Here is a 19,594-nt window from a genome sequence, read left to right as displayed (position 1 = left end):
TGTGTGTCTGGGGTTGGCCGTACACAAATTGACAGCATCCTATCGGCCAGTTTGTATGCGGCCATAGCACAGAGTGTTGCTGCTGCCAGAGGCGCCTTTTCGCCCCCTCTGAACGCAGCAAACAATCCACTGCTAAACTGCCATGTGAATGTAGGCTATGATCAAACAGTATTGTGACTAACAGCGGTAAAAGCTTTCAGTGGTGCTGCTGTCTTGAGATCTATTGATGATACATAAGAATTAAAAGCATTATAACTACACTGGGGTACATACTATGAGAAAATTGGAAGAAAAATTCCATACGAGGCATAATCGTTTGATTTTTCATATAGTGTGTACACAAGTTTTGACATCAGATTCAGACTTTCCAAATGAAAATTTTTGAAGGGACAAACTCCAAAATTTTTCTCATACGTGAACAGAACTAACGATTTTCGTTTCATGTGTGCTGTTTTCATACAGTTTTCGTATGAGAAAAATCAAATACCAAAGACTGCACATGATCAGAAACAATAAACAAAAAAAAAAGCCTTTGCCATTCAAGAATTTTAGTACAATTAGTACCATCCTTGGTTTCGACCTGCTGTGCAACATTGCAGAAAACCGGTTGATTTTTCATCTGATTTTCTTATAGTGTGTACTGGGCTTAAAGTGGTTGTAAAGCCACTTTGTTATCTCCCTTGAAGCCCCTATGCTGCATTAACCACTTCAGCCCCCGGAAAGATTTACCCCCTTAATGACCAGGCCATTTTTCGCCATACGGCACTGCATTACTTTAAAGCGGAGGTCCACCCTAAAAAAATTTATACATTAAAATTTTCTTTGAAATAAATTTAAAAACATAGAAAAAAACTTTACTTAACAGAAACCCCTGTTGCTAGGCAGTCTTCCTAATCTGAATCTTCCTAGATCGCGGAGCTATTCCGTTGCTTCCTCCTCTTTGGCGAGCACCTGTGTGTGTCCCAGAAGATGACAGGGCCATTCACAAAACGCAGCACGACTCGCGCATGGCAGTAGAAAACGGACAGTGAAGCCGCAAAGCTCCACTGCCGGTTTCCCTTAGTTGCAATGGAGGCTCCAGGGGGGTCGACATCGCGGGCTCGCTGGACAGGTAAGTGCCCTTATTAAAAGTTAGCAGCTACAGTGTTTGTAATTGCTGACTTTAAAAAAAAACAAAAAACGGCTGGACCACCGCTTTGACTGACAATTGCAAGGTTGTGCGAAGCTGTACCCAAATAAATTGATGTTCTTTTTTTTCCAACAAATAGAGCTTTCTTTTGGTGGTATTTGATCACCTCTGCGGTTTTTATTTTTTGCGCTATAAACAAAAAAATCCATATTTTTTACTTTTTGCTATAATACATATCCAAATATAAATTCAAAAAAACAAATGTATTCATCAGTTTAGGCCAATATGTATTCTTCTATATAATTTTGGTAAAAAAATCACAATAAGCATATATTGATTGGTTTGCACAAAATGTATAGGGTCTAAAAAATAGGGGATAGATTTATGGCATTTTTATTATTATTTTTTTACTTGTAATGGCAGTGATCAGTGATTTTTAGCGGGACTGTGACATTGCGGAGGGCACTTTTGACACTTTTTTGGGACCAGTGACATTATTACAGTGATCAGAGCTAAAAATATGCACTTATCACTGTGTAAATGACACTGGTAAGGAAGGGGTTAACACTAGGGGGCGATCAAAGGGTTAAGTGTGCCCTAGGGAGGTGTTTCTAACTGTGGAGGGAGGGGACTGACAGGGAGTAGAGAGAGATTGCTGTTTCTGATCACTAGGAACAGACAATCTCTCTGTACTCCCCTGTCAAAACGGGGATCTGCCTATGTAAACAAAGCCTCTCTCTGGAGCGATTTTGGGTGGTCGGTGGACATCGCCAGTGTCTCGTGCACAAAACTACGTGTGGGTACGTCGTTTCATGCAATAGGGACGCCCTGCCACAGTATATATGCGGTGGTCGGTCCTTAAGTGGTTAAGTTATGTGCCCCAGTGTATATTCTATATAAGAAATATGCCGATTTATACTTTATTTCAGAACGCCACTCGGCGCTCATGTGACTGCCCGCCGCTCTCCTCCCCTGATCTGAAAACTACAGTGGGAGGGGCTGAGTATCCCCCATTGATGTCAGCCAGGAGGAGGGTAGGAGAGGAGAAAAATGGTGGGCGGTCACGTGAGCGCAGAGCAGTGCTCTGAAATAAGGTATAAAGCGGCATATTTTTTATATAGAAGATACACTGAGGCATATAATTTAATGAAACATAGGGGATTCTAGGAAGATAACAAAGCTATTTTAGCAGCAGGAGGGGAGGGGCGGGAAGCAGATTGGCAGAAATGATCTGACAGACGGGGGGGGGAGAGAGGAGTGACAGTGGGATGATGGAGGCACGTAAACTGACCATGGAAATCATGGATCAACAGCCATAATAAACGTGGTCAGTTTACAGAGTGCGCCCACTGTTTACCAATTTGGAAGCCTATTAGAGCCCACAGCTCTAATCAGGGATGCCTATTAGAGCCGGCGGCTCTAATCAGGCACTTCCAAAAACACCACCGCCGCTGTAATTTAAATGCCCGGAGCCTGACAAGGGGCCGGACACCTAAATAGGGGGCGGCAGCGGCGACAATAGATAGATTCATGCAATGCATGAATCTATCTATTGAAGATTGACGAGTGCAGGAGAGAGGGGGCAGCGCTCCTGCACCCTCTATGGACGCACCGCCACTGTTCTTAGGAATAACTAACTTAAATCTGTCCAAACAAGAGTCCAGTAGACATCCTGGGTATGATAAAGTTTGAAACACGAAATCATAAATTATAATATAATAAATAAATATAAATAATTATAAAAAATAATAATATTATAAATAATAATAAAAAATATTCAATAATGTAATCAAATCAAAAACACAGAAATTTGCTCAGTTGCAGAATTGTCGCTGTTGTCACTTTCAGTGTCTGATGACAAATTTCCCCACGATCACCATCGCTCAATTCTGCAAGTGATTTTAATTCACTATTACTGTTTTCTAGCTGGCCTAAAATCGCTTTTGACGTAAAGGGACACTTTTTGGACGTACTACAAAAGAAGCAAACACTCTTGCGCACAGGTGTGTTGGCTAGGTGATCCAAAAGATCAAATTGGATAATGGCTTAGTAGTAGACAAAACACAAAGAAAAGAGGGCGCACCAGCCTAGTGCATTATCTTTTGGTACATTTATTCAGAAAACATTATGAAAACTACTCACAAAAGTAGGAGACAATCACGCTTAAAAAAGGTCTTTGACATATGGCAGTCTGTCTACTGATTGCAGTCCTGGAGAGTGGACATACGAACCGCTGCTGGCTGACGCGTTTCAAAGGTATTCCTTCTTCATCAGAGCCTAACAATGCTGCTCTCTTGTAGCTACTTATACATTCTGGGAGACACATCCCAGATCTACTTTAAAGCTCCTCCCCCAAAAAAGAGATGGGTAGTCTCATGCACACAATGTGTGTGCATGTGTGCCTATGTGTGTATATGTGTATATACATGTGTGTGGATGCTCTGGTGTTTATACATATGTATATCTAAACTCAATTTAAATTGAAATTTAAATATAGCTATAAACATCTGGCTAAAGTCTGCCTCCTTTCTAACACCACCCATCTCTTTTTTGGGGAAGGAGCTTTAAAGTAGATCTGGGATGTGTCTCCCAGAACTACACATGTATAAGTAGCTGGGAGAGAGCAACATTGTTAGGCTCTGATGAAGAAGGAATACCTTTGAAACGCGTCAGCCAGCAGCGGTTCGTATGTCCACTCTCCAGGACTCAGAGATTGCAATCAGTAGACAGACTGCCATATGTCAAAGACCTTTTTAAGCGTGATTGTCTCCTACTTTTGTGAGTAGTTTTCATAACACTTTTTGGATGCCATGGAGTTTCCAGGCAGAAAGAACAGTATATATAATATAAAAGTGCAGGCAGGGCACTGGACAAAGCACTAGGGACAGAAGGGAGGTGAAATGATTTGATACAGTAATGTAATCCTAACAGATTACAATGTATTATGTGTGTTATGTTTTGTGTACATTTTTTAATTTGCCACTGGGCTCCGCCCCCCATGCGTCGCAACGCTCACAGGTAACGGAGCCCGGAACAGTGCTACATCGGGCGGATGATCCGGCGGAGGACACAGCTGGGGGACTTTGAAGGATTCTAGGGACAAGGTAAGTAAGCTGTACCAGGATACTGCGATGCAATCCCGAGTGTGGCTTGGGGTTACCACTTTTGGTACTGAAAATAAACCCGAGCCACACTCAGGATTACCGCTAGGGAGGTAATTGCTTCCGGACCGAAGCATTTGCTTGGGCAGGGCAGCCCAGCTGCGCAAAATCACATACATACCTGTACGTGATTTTGTGCATGCAATGTAGGGGGCACGCATGCACCGCCAGAGCACCGCTCCCACTGTGATTTGACACAGCGAGAGACAATCAGTGGGTTTGGCAGCCGCGATGGCCTCCGCGAACCGCCGATCATTCACAGGAGACATGGAGCAGCAGTGTGCCTATGTAAAAGGCACACCGCTAATCTGTCAGTGAGGAAAATAGAGATCTTTTGTTTTAGCTAAGCTGGAAGACACTCTCTCTTTTCCTCCAGTGCAACCCCCCCCCCAGTTAGAAAGCACCTCCCTAGGACACACTTAACCCTTTGATCGCCCCTGGTGTTAACCCCCTCCCTGCCAGTGTCATTTATACAGGGATCAGTGCATTTGTTTTTAGCACCGATCACTGTATTGCTGTCACTGGTCCCCAAAAAGTGGTCCCCAAAAAGTGTCACTTAGGGTCAGATTTGTCCGCCGCAATTCCACAGTCCCACAAAAAATTGCTGATCTCCGCCATTACTAGTAAAAAAAAAATAAGATAAAAAGAAATGCCATAAATCAAACCCATAGTTTGTAAACGTGATAACTTTTGCGCAAAGCAATCAATAAATGCTTATTGGGAATTTTTTTTAACAAAAATATTTAGCAAAATACATATTGGCTTAAACTGAAGAAATTTGATTTTTTAAATTTTTTTTTATTGGGAATGTTTTATAGCAGAAAGTCTGGAATATTGTTTTTTTTATTCAAAATTGCCGGTCTTTTTTTTGTTTATAGTGAAAAAAATAAAACCGCAGATGTGATCAAATACCACCAAAAGAAAGCTCTATTTGTGGGAAAAAAAGGAGATCTATTTTATTTGGGTACAGCATTGCACGACCACACTATTGTCAGTTAAAGCAAGGCAGTGCCGTATTGCTTCCGGGGGCTGAAGTGTACGTAAACCCAAGAACAAATATTTAATACATTGCAGCTTACCAGTCCTTAGATATAATGATCGCACTCGTTTTCTTTATTCATGTTTTTCCCATTATTTTCACCTTGTGATTCTGGCAGTGACACATTTCCCTTTCTAGTGAGATGCGTTGTCATCTCAGGCTACTTGCCCCTGATTTAAAGAACACCTTTTTCTATCTTCATCCACACAGCATAGAGGAAGGTGTTTTGTAGTTTACAGAGGGCAGGGCTGATAACACAGCTTGAGATTTGCAAATGAAGTTGTAAGCTCACTGGAATTTTTTAGTAGAATAAATACGTTTCTTTTGCAGTAATCAAACAAGCATACATACTTTCAATAGTATATTTAACAGATCAAAAGAGAGCAAAATAAACAAAGTACAATGTTTTAAGGAGGATGCTGTAGTGTTAACCTATTGGTGAACCGCATATCCAAAAATATAACTGATGACGCTAAAACCAATTCCGATTCTTCCTTGCATCACAGTAATATGACAAAACCATATATGCAGAGTCCGCTGTATATAGTGATAAAAACGTGAAATTAATTCACATTGTAATCAACATATTACCATACTGTAATTGTACCAATATTCCCTCCCTCTACAACTTTTTCTAGCTGTTTTCTACTGACAATAACTGCTAATCAGGTAACATCCTGTACCATCCTGTCACTAAGTTTTGTTAAGCATGTTTGTTGGTATATCAGATTACCTGTAACTATTTTGAATGACACTACAGGAGACCTTTTGGTGTCGAAAATGACAGATAAGGAATCACACTATCTTACATGAAGCAGGGATAATGCACAGTTAAAGTAGAACTATAGGCAAAACTTTTTTCATTTTGGATAGAGTAAGGGAGGGTTATAATAACCTCTGTAAGGTTTATTTTTGCCAGCCTTGTCCCATTGGGGAGATTTCCCTTCACTTCCTGTCCCATAGCCAAACAGGAAGTGAGAGGAAATCCCTGCAAATTAAGGGAATCCCTTGTGGACGCCCAGGTCACCAAATCATTGGAAGATTTCCCCTCTATTACTTTTCTGGGGGGGCAACCCAAAATTTGGGAAAATTTTCTTTCACTTTTATTTCAATGATAATGATAAACAGGACAATTAGGGAGGGCAAATCTCCTTAACGGGGGGGGGGGGGGGGGGGGCACAGACAGCAATAAAAACTATCCAAACTTTAAAAAAAAGTTTTGCATTTAGTTATACTTTAGTGTTGATGTTGAATTATTCAATTGTTCTATGTCGGTGTAAGATAGATACGTGAATGACTATCAATAAAATAACAATGCCAGCACTGGGACAAGGTCTTCAGGCACCCAAGGCGAAGATGTCAAATTGCCTCCCCTCCACAAGCTTTGGTTGTATGTCAGCAATAAATAAAGTCCAAGATGATTTTAACACCTGTTAAGATTTTATAGATTTATAATTTATGCTTTTTGAACTTATACATCGAGACAAAAAACATGTATGAGAACTCTACTGTTCCATCTATTGGTACAGTTTAAATATATATCCAGATATATGTGCTATGCTGTAAAAAAATAATTGGTTCATTGGAATCAATGGTCCCAAATGTAAAAACGAAGACCGTTGAAAAATGTCTGTTGATAAAATTTGAAAGGTTACTTATATTAAACGAAAAGACTTGTCAATTTGTTTTTAGATTTACCTGTAGGGATGAGCTGTCAGTTTGGACTGAATGTTTCTTGTTCAGAGGCTTAGCAAACACCAATTATGCCCTGGCTCACACTAGTGCGGGTTTGTGGCCCACGTTTCCACGGGCACGGCAGCCCATTCAATTGAATAGACTATCGTGCCTGCGTTTCCTGCAGAAAACACCATTTTGGAAACACAGCAGCTAGTGCGTTTTGACTGCAGGTGATTGTGGGTGCGGGAATGCCTGCGATGCACCCACAACAGTGTGAACAGGGCCTTAATTTGGAAGTTTGCACTGTTTGGTAGTTTGGCACTATGTTGATACTAAACAATTTTGATGTAAGTATGTGAAAAAATAGTAAACATTCTTTTTTTAATAAAACATTTTTTAAAAATAATTAACAAAAAATTATTTATTTATTTTAAATTACTGTCATCAGTCAGTATCTCTGATCACTGCCGCGCCAGTCATATAATGGTGCTGTACTGTACTGGTGACAGTATGACAGTATGTAAAAAAAATTGTGAAAAATAATTTAGTTCAATTTCTTAATTTTCCAAAAAATGTTGACAAAACAATTACGGCTTCAAAGAAACTTGCCTTTTACTAAATACCCCAGACTGTCTACTTTCCAAAAAGGGGTCATGGGGAGGGGGGGAGGGGGGGTAGTACTTTCCTGGCATTTTAGGGACCTCAAGAATTGAGATAGGCCATCAGTAAATTAGGATTGATCAATTTTTCAATTAAATGTGTATACTATAGTTTGCAGATGCTATCATTTTCACACAAACCAATTAATATACACTTATTGGAATTTGATTTTACCAAAGACATGTAGCAGAATACATTTTGACCTAAATTTATAAAGAAATTTGATTTTATTGGATGAGTTTTATAACACAAAGTAGAAAGTATAATTTAAAAAAAAAAATTCAGTCGTTTTTTTTCATTTATATAGAAAAAAATAAGAAATATAGTTGTGATCAAATACCACCAATTAAAAGCTCTATTTGTGTGAAAAAAAAAGTATACATTTCATTTGCGTACAGTGTTGCATGACCGAGCAATTGGCAGTTAAAGTAGCACAGCGTTGAATAATAAAAAATATCCTGGTCACGAAGTGGGTAAAACCTTCCGTAGGTAAAGTTGTTAAAGAAATTTAGGATTTTATTTTAGCCCTTAAAGAGTTATTAACATCACTGCTCTCCACCAAACAGGATTTGTAAACATTTCTTTGCTTTGGTGCATGTTCCCCAGGGCAGTGCCAAGTCTCCCCATGCCATTTGTTTGACAAGCTTTTGTCTATTAGCCTAGAAAACATCCATTAATGTCAAGACTTCAATGGTTCATATTTGACGTCAGAGCTTTAGTTGTGTTCTGTGAACCTAAATCAAACCAAACCCAGGTACATTTGACTCATCCCTACTCACTCTATTATTTTTATTATTAACTGCATGAGACTGGGTGGGTATTCTAAGCAAATTCAGATTCAATTTGCTTACTAAGCTAAAAAAAAAAACGAAAAAACTTTCTCTACTCCATTAATGAATCAATCCCTATGGGTGTGCTGACCCACTAAAAACTAAACCCTCTACCACTACACATTTAAAATACAATTTCTGCTTTTTAAAATCATCTTCGCTAGCAGTGCAGCATGTTACGGTAACTTTATACTACTTTTAACGTATTTCTTTTTTATGTTTTTTTCCATAATAAAAACCCTGTAAAGGATTCTATTGCCTTTATTTGCACTCAAAGTCTAGAGCTTGGACGAAAAGCAGAATATTTATGCCAGAGTAGGATCATATGTTTTCTAGTATCAACTAATATTTATTACCCTTGCAAATATTTAATCTGGACTTTACACAAGTAGAACTATCAAGTGTTGTCTTTTCTAAGAACAAATAGCAAAAGATACATCACAACTTGCAGGTCTCTATAATTTAACGGGCACATAAAAATGATAGGTGATGATGATCACACATTTGTATTACTAATGTGTTCAGAATGATAATAGGGGAGATTTACTAAAACTGGAGCACCCAGAATTGGGTGCAGCTGTACATGGTAGCCAATCAGCTTCTAACTTCAGCTTGTTCAATTAAGCTTTGACAAAAAAAACCCGGAAGCGGATTTGTTTCTTTGCAGAGCTGCACCAGATTTTGCACCCTCCAGTTTTAGTAAATTACCTCAAATGTGTCTCATAGTGGTTGATTTACAAAAAGAGTAAAGAATGTACACTTTGTAAAGTGATTGTTCACTTACTTTAGTAAATAAGGTGAAGTTGTGTTCACTATAAATGCTTAAACTGACACTAAACAATATCCTTCTTCTCCCAAAGTAATCCGTAAACAACCACCCCTTCATGACCCTTTAAACTATTTTGCATAACATTGTTTCCTACAGTGTTTTTCTGTCTCCATTCTCTGCCAGCTTCCAAAACTCTCCTTTTTCCCTTTAGGGCTTCACACCACAAATACGCACTCCAGATCCGCTCCGGATGCTTTTCTGCATGCGCGTTTTTAACACTTTCCGGTGCATTTTTGATGCATTTCCAGATGCTCTTTTTTCTTCTTTTTCCCTGTTTTTTTTTTCCCACTGAACTGGGGTCTGGTGTGTTTTTCATGTGTTCCAGTGCATTTTTGATGCGTTTTACCACGTTCCAGTACAGTCCAGTGCAAGAAAAATGCAGCATATTCTATTTTTTTTTTTGAACTGGAATGTCCTGCAACTGACTGCACTGGTGTGAACTCTGTGGAAACCATATAACCTACTTTCCATGCATTTTTGATGCAGAAAAAAATCGCACTGGACTGCATGTTGTGTGAACTGGCCTTCACTGTTTGTTTGGAAAAATCCCATAGCCCACAGTCCCTAGTCCATGTATTACATACAGTGGGACCATGGAGATTTAAGGTAGCAACCCTCTAACAGGGTGCTACTTGCTGTACTTTTTTCAAGTTGTGATCCTATACTTGAAAATATTTTTTTTAAAGCAGAGTTTAGTGTCAGTTTGATTAGGTGCTAGGGAAATGAAAAAAAAAAAAATTTGCTTGCACATGATTGAATTGCTAAAATGAACACAGCTTCACCTAAAAGAGCAGCACGGTGACTAAGTGGTTAGCACTTTCACCTAGCAGCACTAGGGATGTCAGTTCGAATCCCAACCACAACACTAATTGCCTGGAATTTACTTGTCCTCCCTGTGCCTCTATGGATTTCCTCCAACACTCCAAAGATATGCTGGTCGGTTAATTGGCTCCTATCTAAACTGGCTCTTGTATGTGTATGAATGTCAGTTAGGGACCTTAGGTTGTAAGCTCCTTGAGGGCAGGGAATCATATGAATGTACAATGTATATGTAAATTGACTGTGCCATATAAGTAACTGTAATAAACAAAAATAAATAAGTGGACAGACTCTATTCCACTGGGATGATTTACTAATGGCACTGACACTTTTTATTTTGTTAACTGAGTAAGATTTGTAAAGTAAATGTTCACTTAGTTTAGTTAAAAAAAGGTAAAAATGTACTTCAATCATCCAATCAAGTATAAAAAAAATGCTGTTAATTTCCATTGCATGTGATTTTTTTTTCTTGTATGTAAATGGATAATTAAAATAAGCACAGCTTCACCTTATTCATTAATCCAGGTTAGCATGGGCATTTCTTGTGTCTTAATAGACCAGGGGCACCTCCAGGCACACAGATTAAAATGTTAAGGGGATAGCAGGGTGCCATGATGACCACCTTGGATCAAATCTAAGGCAATAATATTCTTTTTAACTGAACAAAAATTAATTGGTCCCCAAACTGTAATGCCACATTATGATGACAGAATAAATAAAATAAGAACTGGAAAAGTAGCTAAAATATTCAACATGTATAAACTGTATAATACATAGAATGTATTATCTCCAAATGTCAAAAGAGATCAGGAGAACTCAATAGAAGAGGGCATGTACACTGGCTACCAGGAAGCTCCGGGCACATAATTTAAAACATTGATGGGATGGTAGGTGACCATGATGACCACTTTGGATCAAATCTAAGATGACTATCACTTTTTTAACTTAACAAAAATGAAATGGTCTCAAAACAGTAATGTCACATTATGATGAGAGAGTAAATAATAGATGGACTGGAAAAAAAGTAGTTAAAATATTCACCATTTATAAATTGTATAATGCATAGAATGTATTATCTCCCTATGTAAAAAGAAATCAGGAGAACTTAATAGAAGACCTGGAGCATGGGAGCATGTACACTGAGTGCCAGGAAGCACTGGGCACATAGATTAAAATGTTGAGGGGCTGGTAGTTGACCATAGTGACCACTTTGGATCAAATCTAAAATGACTATAATTTTTTAACTGAACAAAAATGAAATGGTCTTAAAACATTATTGTCACATTATGATGATAGAATAAATAATAGATTGACTGGAAAAAAAAGTTGTTAAAATAGTCAACATTTATAAACTGTATAATGCATAGAATGCATAGAATGTAATATCTTCATTTGAATAGAAAGGGACATGTGCACTGGGTGCCAGGAAGCTCTGGGTGCATAATTTAAAACATTTATGGACTGGTAGGTGACCATGATATCCACTTCGGATCAAAATCTAAGATAACTATCACTTTTTTAACTGAGCAAAAATTAAATGGTCTTAAAACAGTATTGTCACATTATGATGACAAAATAAATAATTGATGTATTGAAAAGTAGTTAAAATATAAAACTTTTCAAAACTGTGTATGTAATGCATAGAATATTGAGGAGCTGATAGGTGACCATGTTGACCACTTTGCATCAAATCTAAGATGACTATCATTTTTTTAAATGAACAAATATGAATTACTCTCAAAACATCACATTAAGATGATAGAATAAATAATAGATGAACTGGAAAAAAGTAGTTAAAATATACAACATTTATAAATTGTATAATGCATAGAATGTATTATCTTCATATGTCAAAAGAGACCAGGAGAGCTCAATAGAAGACCTGGGGCTTGTATACTGGGTGCCATGAAGCTCTGGGCACATAGAATAAAATGTTGAGGGGCTGGTAGGTGACCATGATGACCACTTTGAATCACATCTAAGGTGACTATCGCTTTTTTAACTTAACAAAAATGAAATGGTCTTAAAACATTATTGTCACAATATGATTATAGAATAAATAATAGATGGACTGGAAAAAAAAGTAGTTAAAATATAGAACATTTCAAAACTGTATAATGCATAGAATGTTGAGGGGCTGGTAGGTGACCATGATGACAACTTTGGATCAAATCTAAGATGACTATCTTTTTTAACTGAACGAAAATTAATATGTCTCGGAACAGTAATGTCACAATATGATGATAAAATAAATAATAGATGGACTGGGGCAAAAAGTAGCTAAAACATTCAACTTATATCAACTGTATAATACATAGAAAGTATTATCTCCATATCTCAAAAGAGACCAGGAGAACTCAATAGAAGACCTGGGGCATGTACACTGAGTGCCAGGAGGGACTGGGTACTTAGATTAAAATGTTGATGGGCTGTTAGTTGACCAGTGACCACTTAGGATCAAATTTAAAATGACTATCATTTTTGTAACTGAATGAAATGGTCTTAAAACAGTATTGTCACATTATGATGACAAAATAAATAATAGATGAATTAAAAAGTAGTTGAAATATAAAACATTTCAAAACTATATAATGCATAGAATGTGTCTTATCTCAAAAGAGACCAGGGACACTCAGCAGAAGACCTGAAGTACCAGTCTTGGATGCCAGGGTCTAGCAATGCCCTTGCTAATGAACAATAAATACATTGCCCTCAATAAATTTATCACTTCTACCCTAACAATTAAAGTGGGGAAATCAATTGTACAAAGAATTAAGAGTTCCAGACACTTTGTAAAGTTGTGTGCTTTGTTTTCATACTTGATCCCAAAAAAAAAAACATGGCTTTTGAATTGTTTGGGATGGGGCAGAAGGAGGTCAGAAGTTCATTAGATCTTCAATATCCATAGGGAGGTGATGAAAAAACAAATAATACAAGCTTGTGACACCAAAAGACAAACATCAGAGGATGAGAAGGGGGGACACAGGGGAGATGGGAAGTGTAAGGTTGCAATAAAGGAGTGGATAAGGTGACCTGTGTCCTGTGAGTGACCAGATGCCTACATGGGAGGTGATTAGAGCGCTTGTGTAACTACAAATCTCAGCACATTCTGCATTAAATGGATGTCCTGGCATGGGACATCTGATCTTACCTTGAGAGGCTGCTATCACTGACAAAGAGAAACACTAGCAGAACCAGTGAAACGGAAATGTAAAGCTCTCAGCTAGTACACCAGTATAAATTACTGAGGACATGGTGTAAACAGTCCGGTCATAACCCTGAAACATTAAACAGCCCTGCTGGGATCGCAGTGCCACTATCTCATCCCCTCTCCCTCTTTCCTCTGTTTATCTCAATGTAATCTCCCTTAAACTTCCCCATCAACAGATTTCAATCCTAATCCCTCGGAGGATAAAGCCGTGCCGCTCTGTTCTAGCTTCTACCATGGACCGGTTAACCCTCTCAGCTCGGAGCCTGGCTACCTGTCCGCTGCTCACAGGCTGCTAGCTGCCAGGAGACTCTGCCCTGATCAGGGTATAGACACTCATCCCAGAGAACAAACATTAAGAGTGATTAGGAGAGGGGCAGATAATCACATCCCTGGGTGACCTGGCATCTACATCTCATACCAGGGAGCTGAAGGCAGACCTTGGACAGATATGCAAAGAACGGTGACCTTAATGGGCGATCCTATGAAAATAAATGCATGGAGAGATAAGTCAAGAGCAGCACCTGTAGGTGGCCTCATGACTCATCTACATATGCTGGATGACTAGTGCCATAGGAACTCCCAACTCCTACAATTTACATGACACTGTGATACTATCCCTCTCTCCCTGCCAACATTATTCTGTAAATGCATGTAAAATATACCTATCTACACTATATAATATATTATAACACACAGGGTATGTGCCCCAGGTCTTCCATTGAGTGTTCTTTTCAAATCTCTTTTGAGAGATGGAGATGATTATACAGTTAATAAATATATATAATTTTACGTGTGTGTACGTATATATATATTTTTCAACAATATATATATATATATATATATATATATATATATATATATATATATATATATATATATATATATATATATATATATATATATACATATACATACACACGCAAAATTATATATATACAATATATTTTTTTTTATGTGTGTAATATATATATATATATATATATATATATATATTCGGTTCAACATTTCTAAACTGTATATTGTATAATACATAGAGTGTGTATCTCAAAAGAGACAAGAGACACTCAATAGAAGACCTAGGGCACATACACTGAGTGTGTGTGTATCTATCTATCTATCTATCTATCTATCTATCTATCTATCTATCTATCTATCTATCTATCTATCTATCTATATATATAAATGTATATGTAAATATGTAAATAGATATATTTATATATATTTTTATTTATATATTACAGGTTGATATAATGAGAATGACATTTTTAAGGAATTGAAAAATGTTTCCTCCTACAAATTGCAGGCTGACTATTTCCACTACTGCCATAGGATCTCTCAAGTCCTATCCAAGTCCTACAACTTCCATGATACAATGATACTACTTCTCACTCCTTGTCAATATTATGTATACCTGTCAACATTATATAATATATATATATATATATATATATATATATATATATATATATATATATATATATATATATATACTAAAGGAGTTGAGAAGTTTCACATAATAAATTCAATAAATAGTGTGAACATTTATTTCAATTATCCAGTCTTGTGAGAAGCAAGGTGCAGTGTAATTATAATGTAATCTGCTCTTAATTGGATCATTGAATTGAATATTCACATAAATTAAAACAGTCAATAATGAACTGCAACTCCGCTAAGGTCTGTTTTGTATCCGTCTCATCTTAGTATCACCATAGGGAAGGCGAAAATCTGTTGTCTCAATTCAATTATCAGGTCTATTTATCAGTTTTCACCCAAAATCCACACATTTATCTAACGGAATCGTACATGTGTAGCTTTTGAGGTTTAACTTATTGTATTTTCTATATGTTTACAGGTATTACAGATCATGTTTAATCAAGCTATTTTCATTAAACACAGTTATTGAAGAAAGAAAAGCCAACAGTGAAATTTTTCTAAATTTCTCTAAATGTTAAAAAATATGGGTTTCTAAACAATTATAAACAAAATGTTGCATTAAAGGAATCTATCTATCTATCTATCTATCTATCCCAAAGCAACACAAAAAGTGCTCCATATGTAAACAAGTATTTATTTGCAGAAATATCTTTCTCGTGGAAAAAAAATATATACTTTAATATAAATCTTTGTATCTGAAACAATGGGGATCAGCAGAGGAGGCTGTCAAAGCCTGACAAGACACCCTATATTTAATCATATAGTACAAAGTTGCAGACAATGTTCTGAGTTCTCTTGGACCAGCAAGGCTCAGGACAGCATGAAATATACAAGGCCATGGAGTTAAATATAAAAATGGGATCATTAGGTATATACATTTGGTCTCTTCTCTTGGATATGCTTATATAGTCTTTAGAAGTTCTTGTCATCATAAGGTGAGATGTCCCTTCCTGCAGGGGCTGTTTATAGGCTCCTTCCCTAAGGTCATGATGCCGTGGTCCCACATAGGCGACTTGAGCCCACCACCTCTTTGAGGTCATTTTCAGGTTTTCCAGCCACCATAAACGGCCATGTCTGTCAGAGAAAGGAAACAAGTACAAATGAGTTGAATGTTCCTAGCACCTAAGGAGACAGCTCTGCTATTGCTGGGAATCAGTCTAGGGAATCCAGCCCGTTAATATAACAGACCTCCACAGGCAGTCATTGTATATATGTCTGCTTTATAGGAATAGAAATATACCATGTACATGGAGGATTACATTCAGTCTTGTGTGGGATGAAGACCCTGACATGAAGGGATTAGTCACACAGCAGATAGAAGCCCTGATTCATGGAAATACATTTATCACACACTAGCTTCCAGGCACAATAATACTATCTGTATCTGGTCAGGGACTAGGCAGGCTAATCACCCAAGTATCTGTATTTTAGTTGCTTTTATTTCAAGGAATCCTTGCATTACTACAAGCAATATATTATATTTATAGTAGTTCAAAAACCAGGGGTGGCAGCTATCCTTATCAAGCTTTTTATGCGTTGTATTTTTTTTACTATCCCATTTTATTTTATGCAATTTTCATAGTCCAGCCAGGATTTTATATCTAGTTTAATATACAGAAAAATAGTAATAACCACAACAAAAATAGTAATACTAAATATAATAACTACTGCTGAACAACAACAAATACTTCCACTACTGCTAAAACTACTATTACTGTTTTTGTTAGTCGTAGTAGTGTTTATTTGCTGTGGTTTAACAGTAATATTTCATTCGTATTTGTTGTTTTTCAGCAGTATGTACTATTATTAATTATAATAATAATAATACCTACTGCTGAACAACAAATACCAACGCTAATAGCAATGCTGTTGCTGCTACTGATACTGACTACGTTTAAACAGCAAAAAATAATACAAATAATATAAATAATAATAATAATAATTACGGTTAAACAACAACAAATACAAAATAATATTAATAGTCGTTGTTGATGTTGTTATTACTATTATTGTATATTATTATTATTAATTATATATATATATATATATATATATATATATATATATATATATATATATGTCTATGTGTGTGTGTGTGTGTAAAAGGTAATAGGTAATGTATATATATATATATATATATATATATATATATATATATGTAATATCTTATATTATAATATTATTATTTTATATTATTATTAATAATAATAATAATAATAATAATAATAATAATAATAATAATAATAATAATAATAATGTATATATATATAATTAGAAGTAGTAATGGTGCTGCTGCTCCTACTGCTACTGACTACTTTATACAGCAACAATATATAATAATAAATTAACAAAACATAAATAATAATAATAGTAATAACAATAATTACGGTTAAACAATAACAAATACAAAATAATATTAATTGTCGTTGTTGTTGTTGTTATTATTATTATTTTATATTATTATTATTATTATTATTATTATTGTTGTTAATAATAATAATAATAATATATTAATAGGTAATAATAATTTATATTAATAATAACGGTTAAACAACAAGAAATACAATATAATATTAATTATTATTATTGTTATTATTATAATTATTATTATTTTATTTTTTTTATATATTGTTGTGTTCCACAACAGTTTATTTTTCTATTTATATTTTATTGCTGGTTTTGTTATTGATTTTTCCCATTTAAATGTATTTAAAATATTGTCTCACAGATTTGTTAAAAATTTTAATTTTGTGATCCTGCTTTTAATATAAACAAAACTTAAAGGTTGTACATTGTGTGACTTTTTTTCTTAATTAAGGGAGTGGGATGTAAGTTGTACTGATAAAGATAAAATTCCTCCCTTGCAAAAAAAAAAAAAAGTAAAAAAAAAGTCCTAACAGCTTCATAATTTACAGCCGGGGAGATAAGAGAAGAGTTATGTCTACAGACTGCAGCTCTGCAGAAATTGTATTCTTACAATAATACTTACAATAGTCTCAGCTAAACAGACGTTGTATCTGTCAGCTGTCTGTCCTCCTATCTGGTATTGATAATTAAGTGATCACCTATAGATGATCTGTAGATAAAATCCATACAATATACATAAAAGTTGCTCCCTTAGGACACTTACCAGGTTGACAGGATGGATATATCCATTCTCATACTTGTCATTGGCTAGTATCTGTCTCAGATGAGCAATATAGCTTGAAGCCAGCCTGAGGGTGTCCAGCTTGGAGAGTTTAGTGTCTGCTGGTACCCAGGGTAAGGTAGTCTTGAGTCTGGAGAAAGCTTTGCTGAGTACCCTCATCCTGGCTCTCTCCCTGGCATTGGCAGCATTCCTCTGGACCTGCTTCCCTTCATGGTTAACCCCACCCAGGGGACTTTTCTTGCGTGGGGCTTTCCTCCTCTTTCCTGTAGCTCCTCTGCCTTTCTTGGGAGATCCATTGTCGCAGTTGGAACTTTCCTCGTTGCTGTCATTTGAAATCCCAAACTCTTTACTAGAATCCAGTTTGATGCCATCACATCCCAACATTTCCACCTCCTGGAAGTCCTCCACATCACTCAGAGAGCCAGTAGACATGGTCTGCACAATGCCTTGCTTGCCCTTCTTCCCTTCAGGGATCAAGGTGTAAATGCAGAATAAAGGGGATGTATTTGATGAACAATTTTCAGTGGACACGCCTGTTCCAGTGTTTGTCTTAGGGAGAGAGCTGTGGAATTTGATGTGGACAGTAGTCATTTATTTATTGGATGGAGGGCGGGTCTGGGCTGAGCCTAATGATACAAGGAGGAGACATTCTCCCTAAAGATCTTCTCCCTCTCTTCTACTAGCCTATGGCTTCCTCCCACTACTCATCACTTACTAACATACTACATTCCTGGAGCTAGCACACTTCATGCTATTTAGTTTACTTAAATCTTATCACTTGTATTGCAACTACTTAACATTTTACTAAACTAAATGATTATTAATCAAAATACATATGTTTAAATCGCACATACTGCTGAACTAATAGCTTGCAAAACCGCATCAATTAATGATGTGCACATCATATAAGCAGAGTAGCACTGGGCTTCGTTTACTAAAACTAGAGAATGCAAAATCTGGTGCAGCTGTGCATGGCAGCAAACAGCTTCTAACTTTATCTTGTTCAATTAAGCTTTGACAAAAAACAAAAACAAAAAAAAAAACCTGGAAGCTGATTGGTTTCTATGCAGAGCACCAGTTTTAGTAAATCTCCTACAGTGACATCCTATGTCAGGATTTACTGAATCTCCACCATGGGCAGAATTCTAGGAGGAAGCATCCCAAGTGTCTATCATGACATGGCTGATGGCTTGCAGTGTCTCCTGGAGGTTTAGACCCTATTACAGAGGTCAGAGGCCATCAGAGCTCATTACTAGCTGATTCCTATAAAATAACAAACTGCTCCAATACTGGATCTAATGCAGCAGGACACCCAGGGAACTAATTCTACAGGCAAGCCTGCAAATAAGCAGTCATTTAAAGTCAATACGAAATAATGTAGATCTTTTTTTAAGTTCTTATATGTTTGATGCTTGTGTGTAACAAATACAAGCAAAGTAGAATATCAGAACATAGTTGTTGAAAACTGATTTTTGTTTGAAAATCTAACTTGACTTCCATACAATCAGAGAAGCTTGATTAATTGCAATAAAACTGCTAAACGTTTACTATATGTAATATATGTAATTTAAAATCTATCTATCTATCTATCTATCTATCTATCTATCTATCTATCTATCTATCTATCTATCTATCTATCTATCTATCTATCTATCTA

General features: G+C 36.4%; 1 protein-coding gene across 1 annotated transcript; it reads right to left on the bottom strand.

Moving 5' to 3' along the window:
- Positions 1-14,923: 14,923 nt before the first annotated feature.
- Positions 14,924-18,531, bottom strand: TCF21 (transcription factor 21). The gene is made up of 2 exons (XM_073627309.1): positions 17,920-18,531; positions 14,924-15,863 (listed from the first exon to the last, which is right to left on the bottom strand). Exons 1-2 carry the CDS (start codon positions 18,526-18,528, stop codon positions 15,774-15,776), a joined length of 699 nt encoding a protein of 232 aa, XP_073483410.1. The 5' UTR covers positions 18,529-18,531; the 3' UTR covers positions 14,924-15,773.
- Between the last annotated feature and the right edge of the window lie 1,063 nt (positions 18,532-19,594).

Source organism: Aquarana catesbeiana, linkage group LG04, assembly GCF_042186555.1.
Source record: "Aquarana catesbeiana isolate 2022-GZ linkage group LG04, ASM4218655v1, whole genome shotgun sequence".
Taxonomy (NCBI): domain Eukaryota; kingdom Metazoa; phylum Chordata; class Amphibia; order Anura; family Ranidae; genus Aquarana; species Aquarana catesbeiana.
Note: the sequence above shows the minus strand (reverse complement) of the source record. Positions and strands in the feature narration are given on the sequence as shown.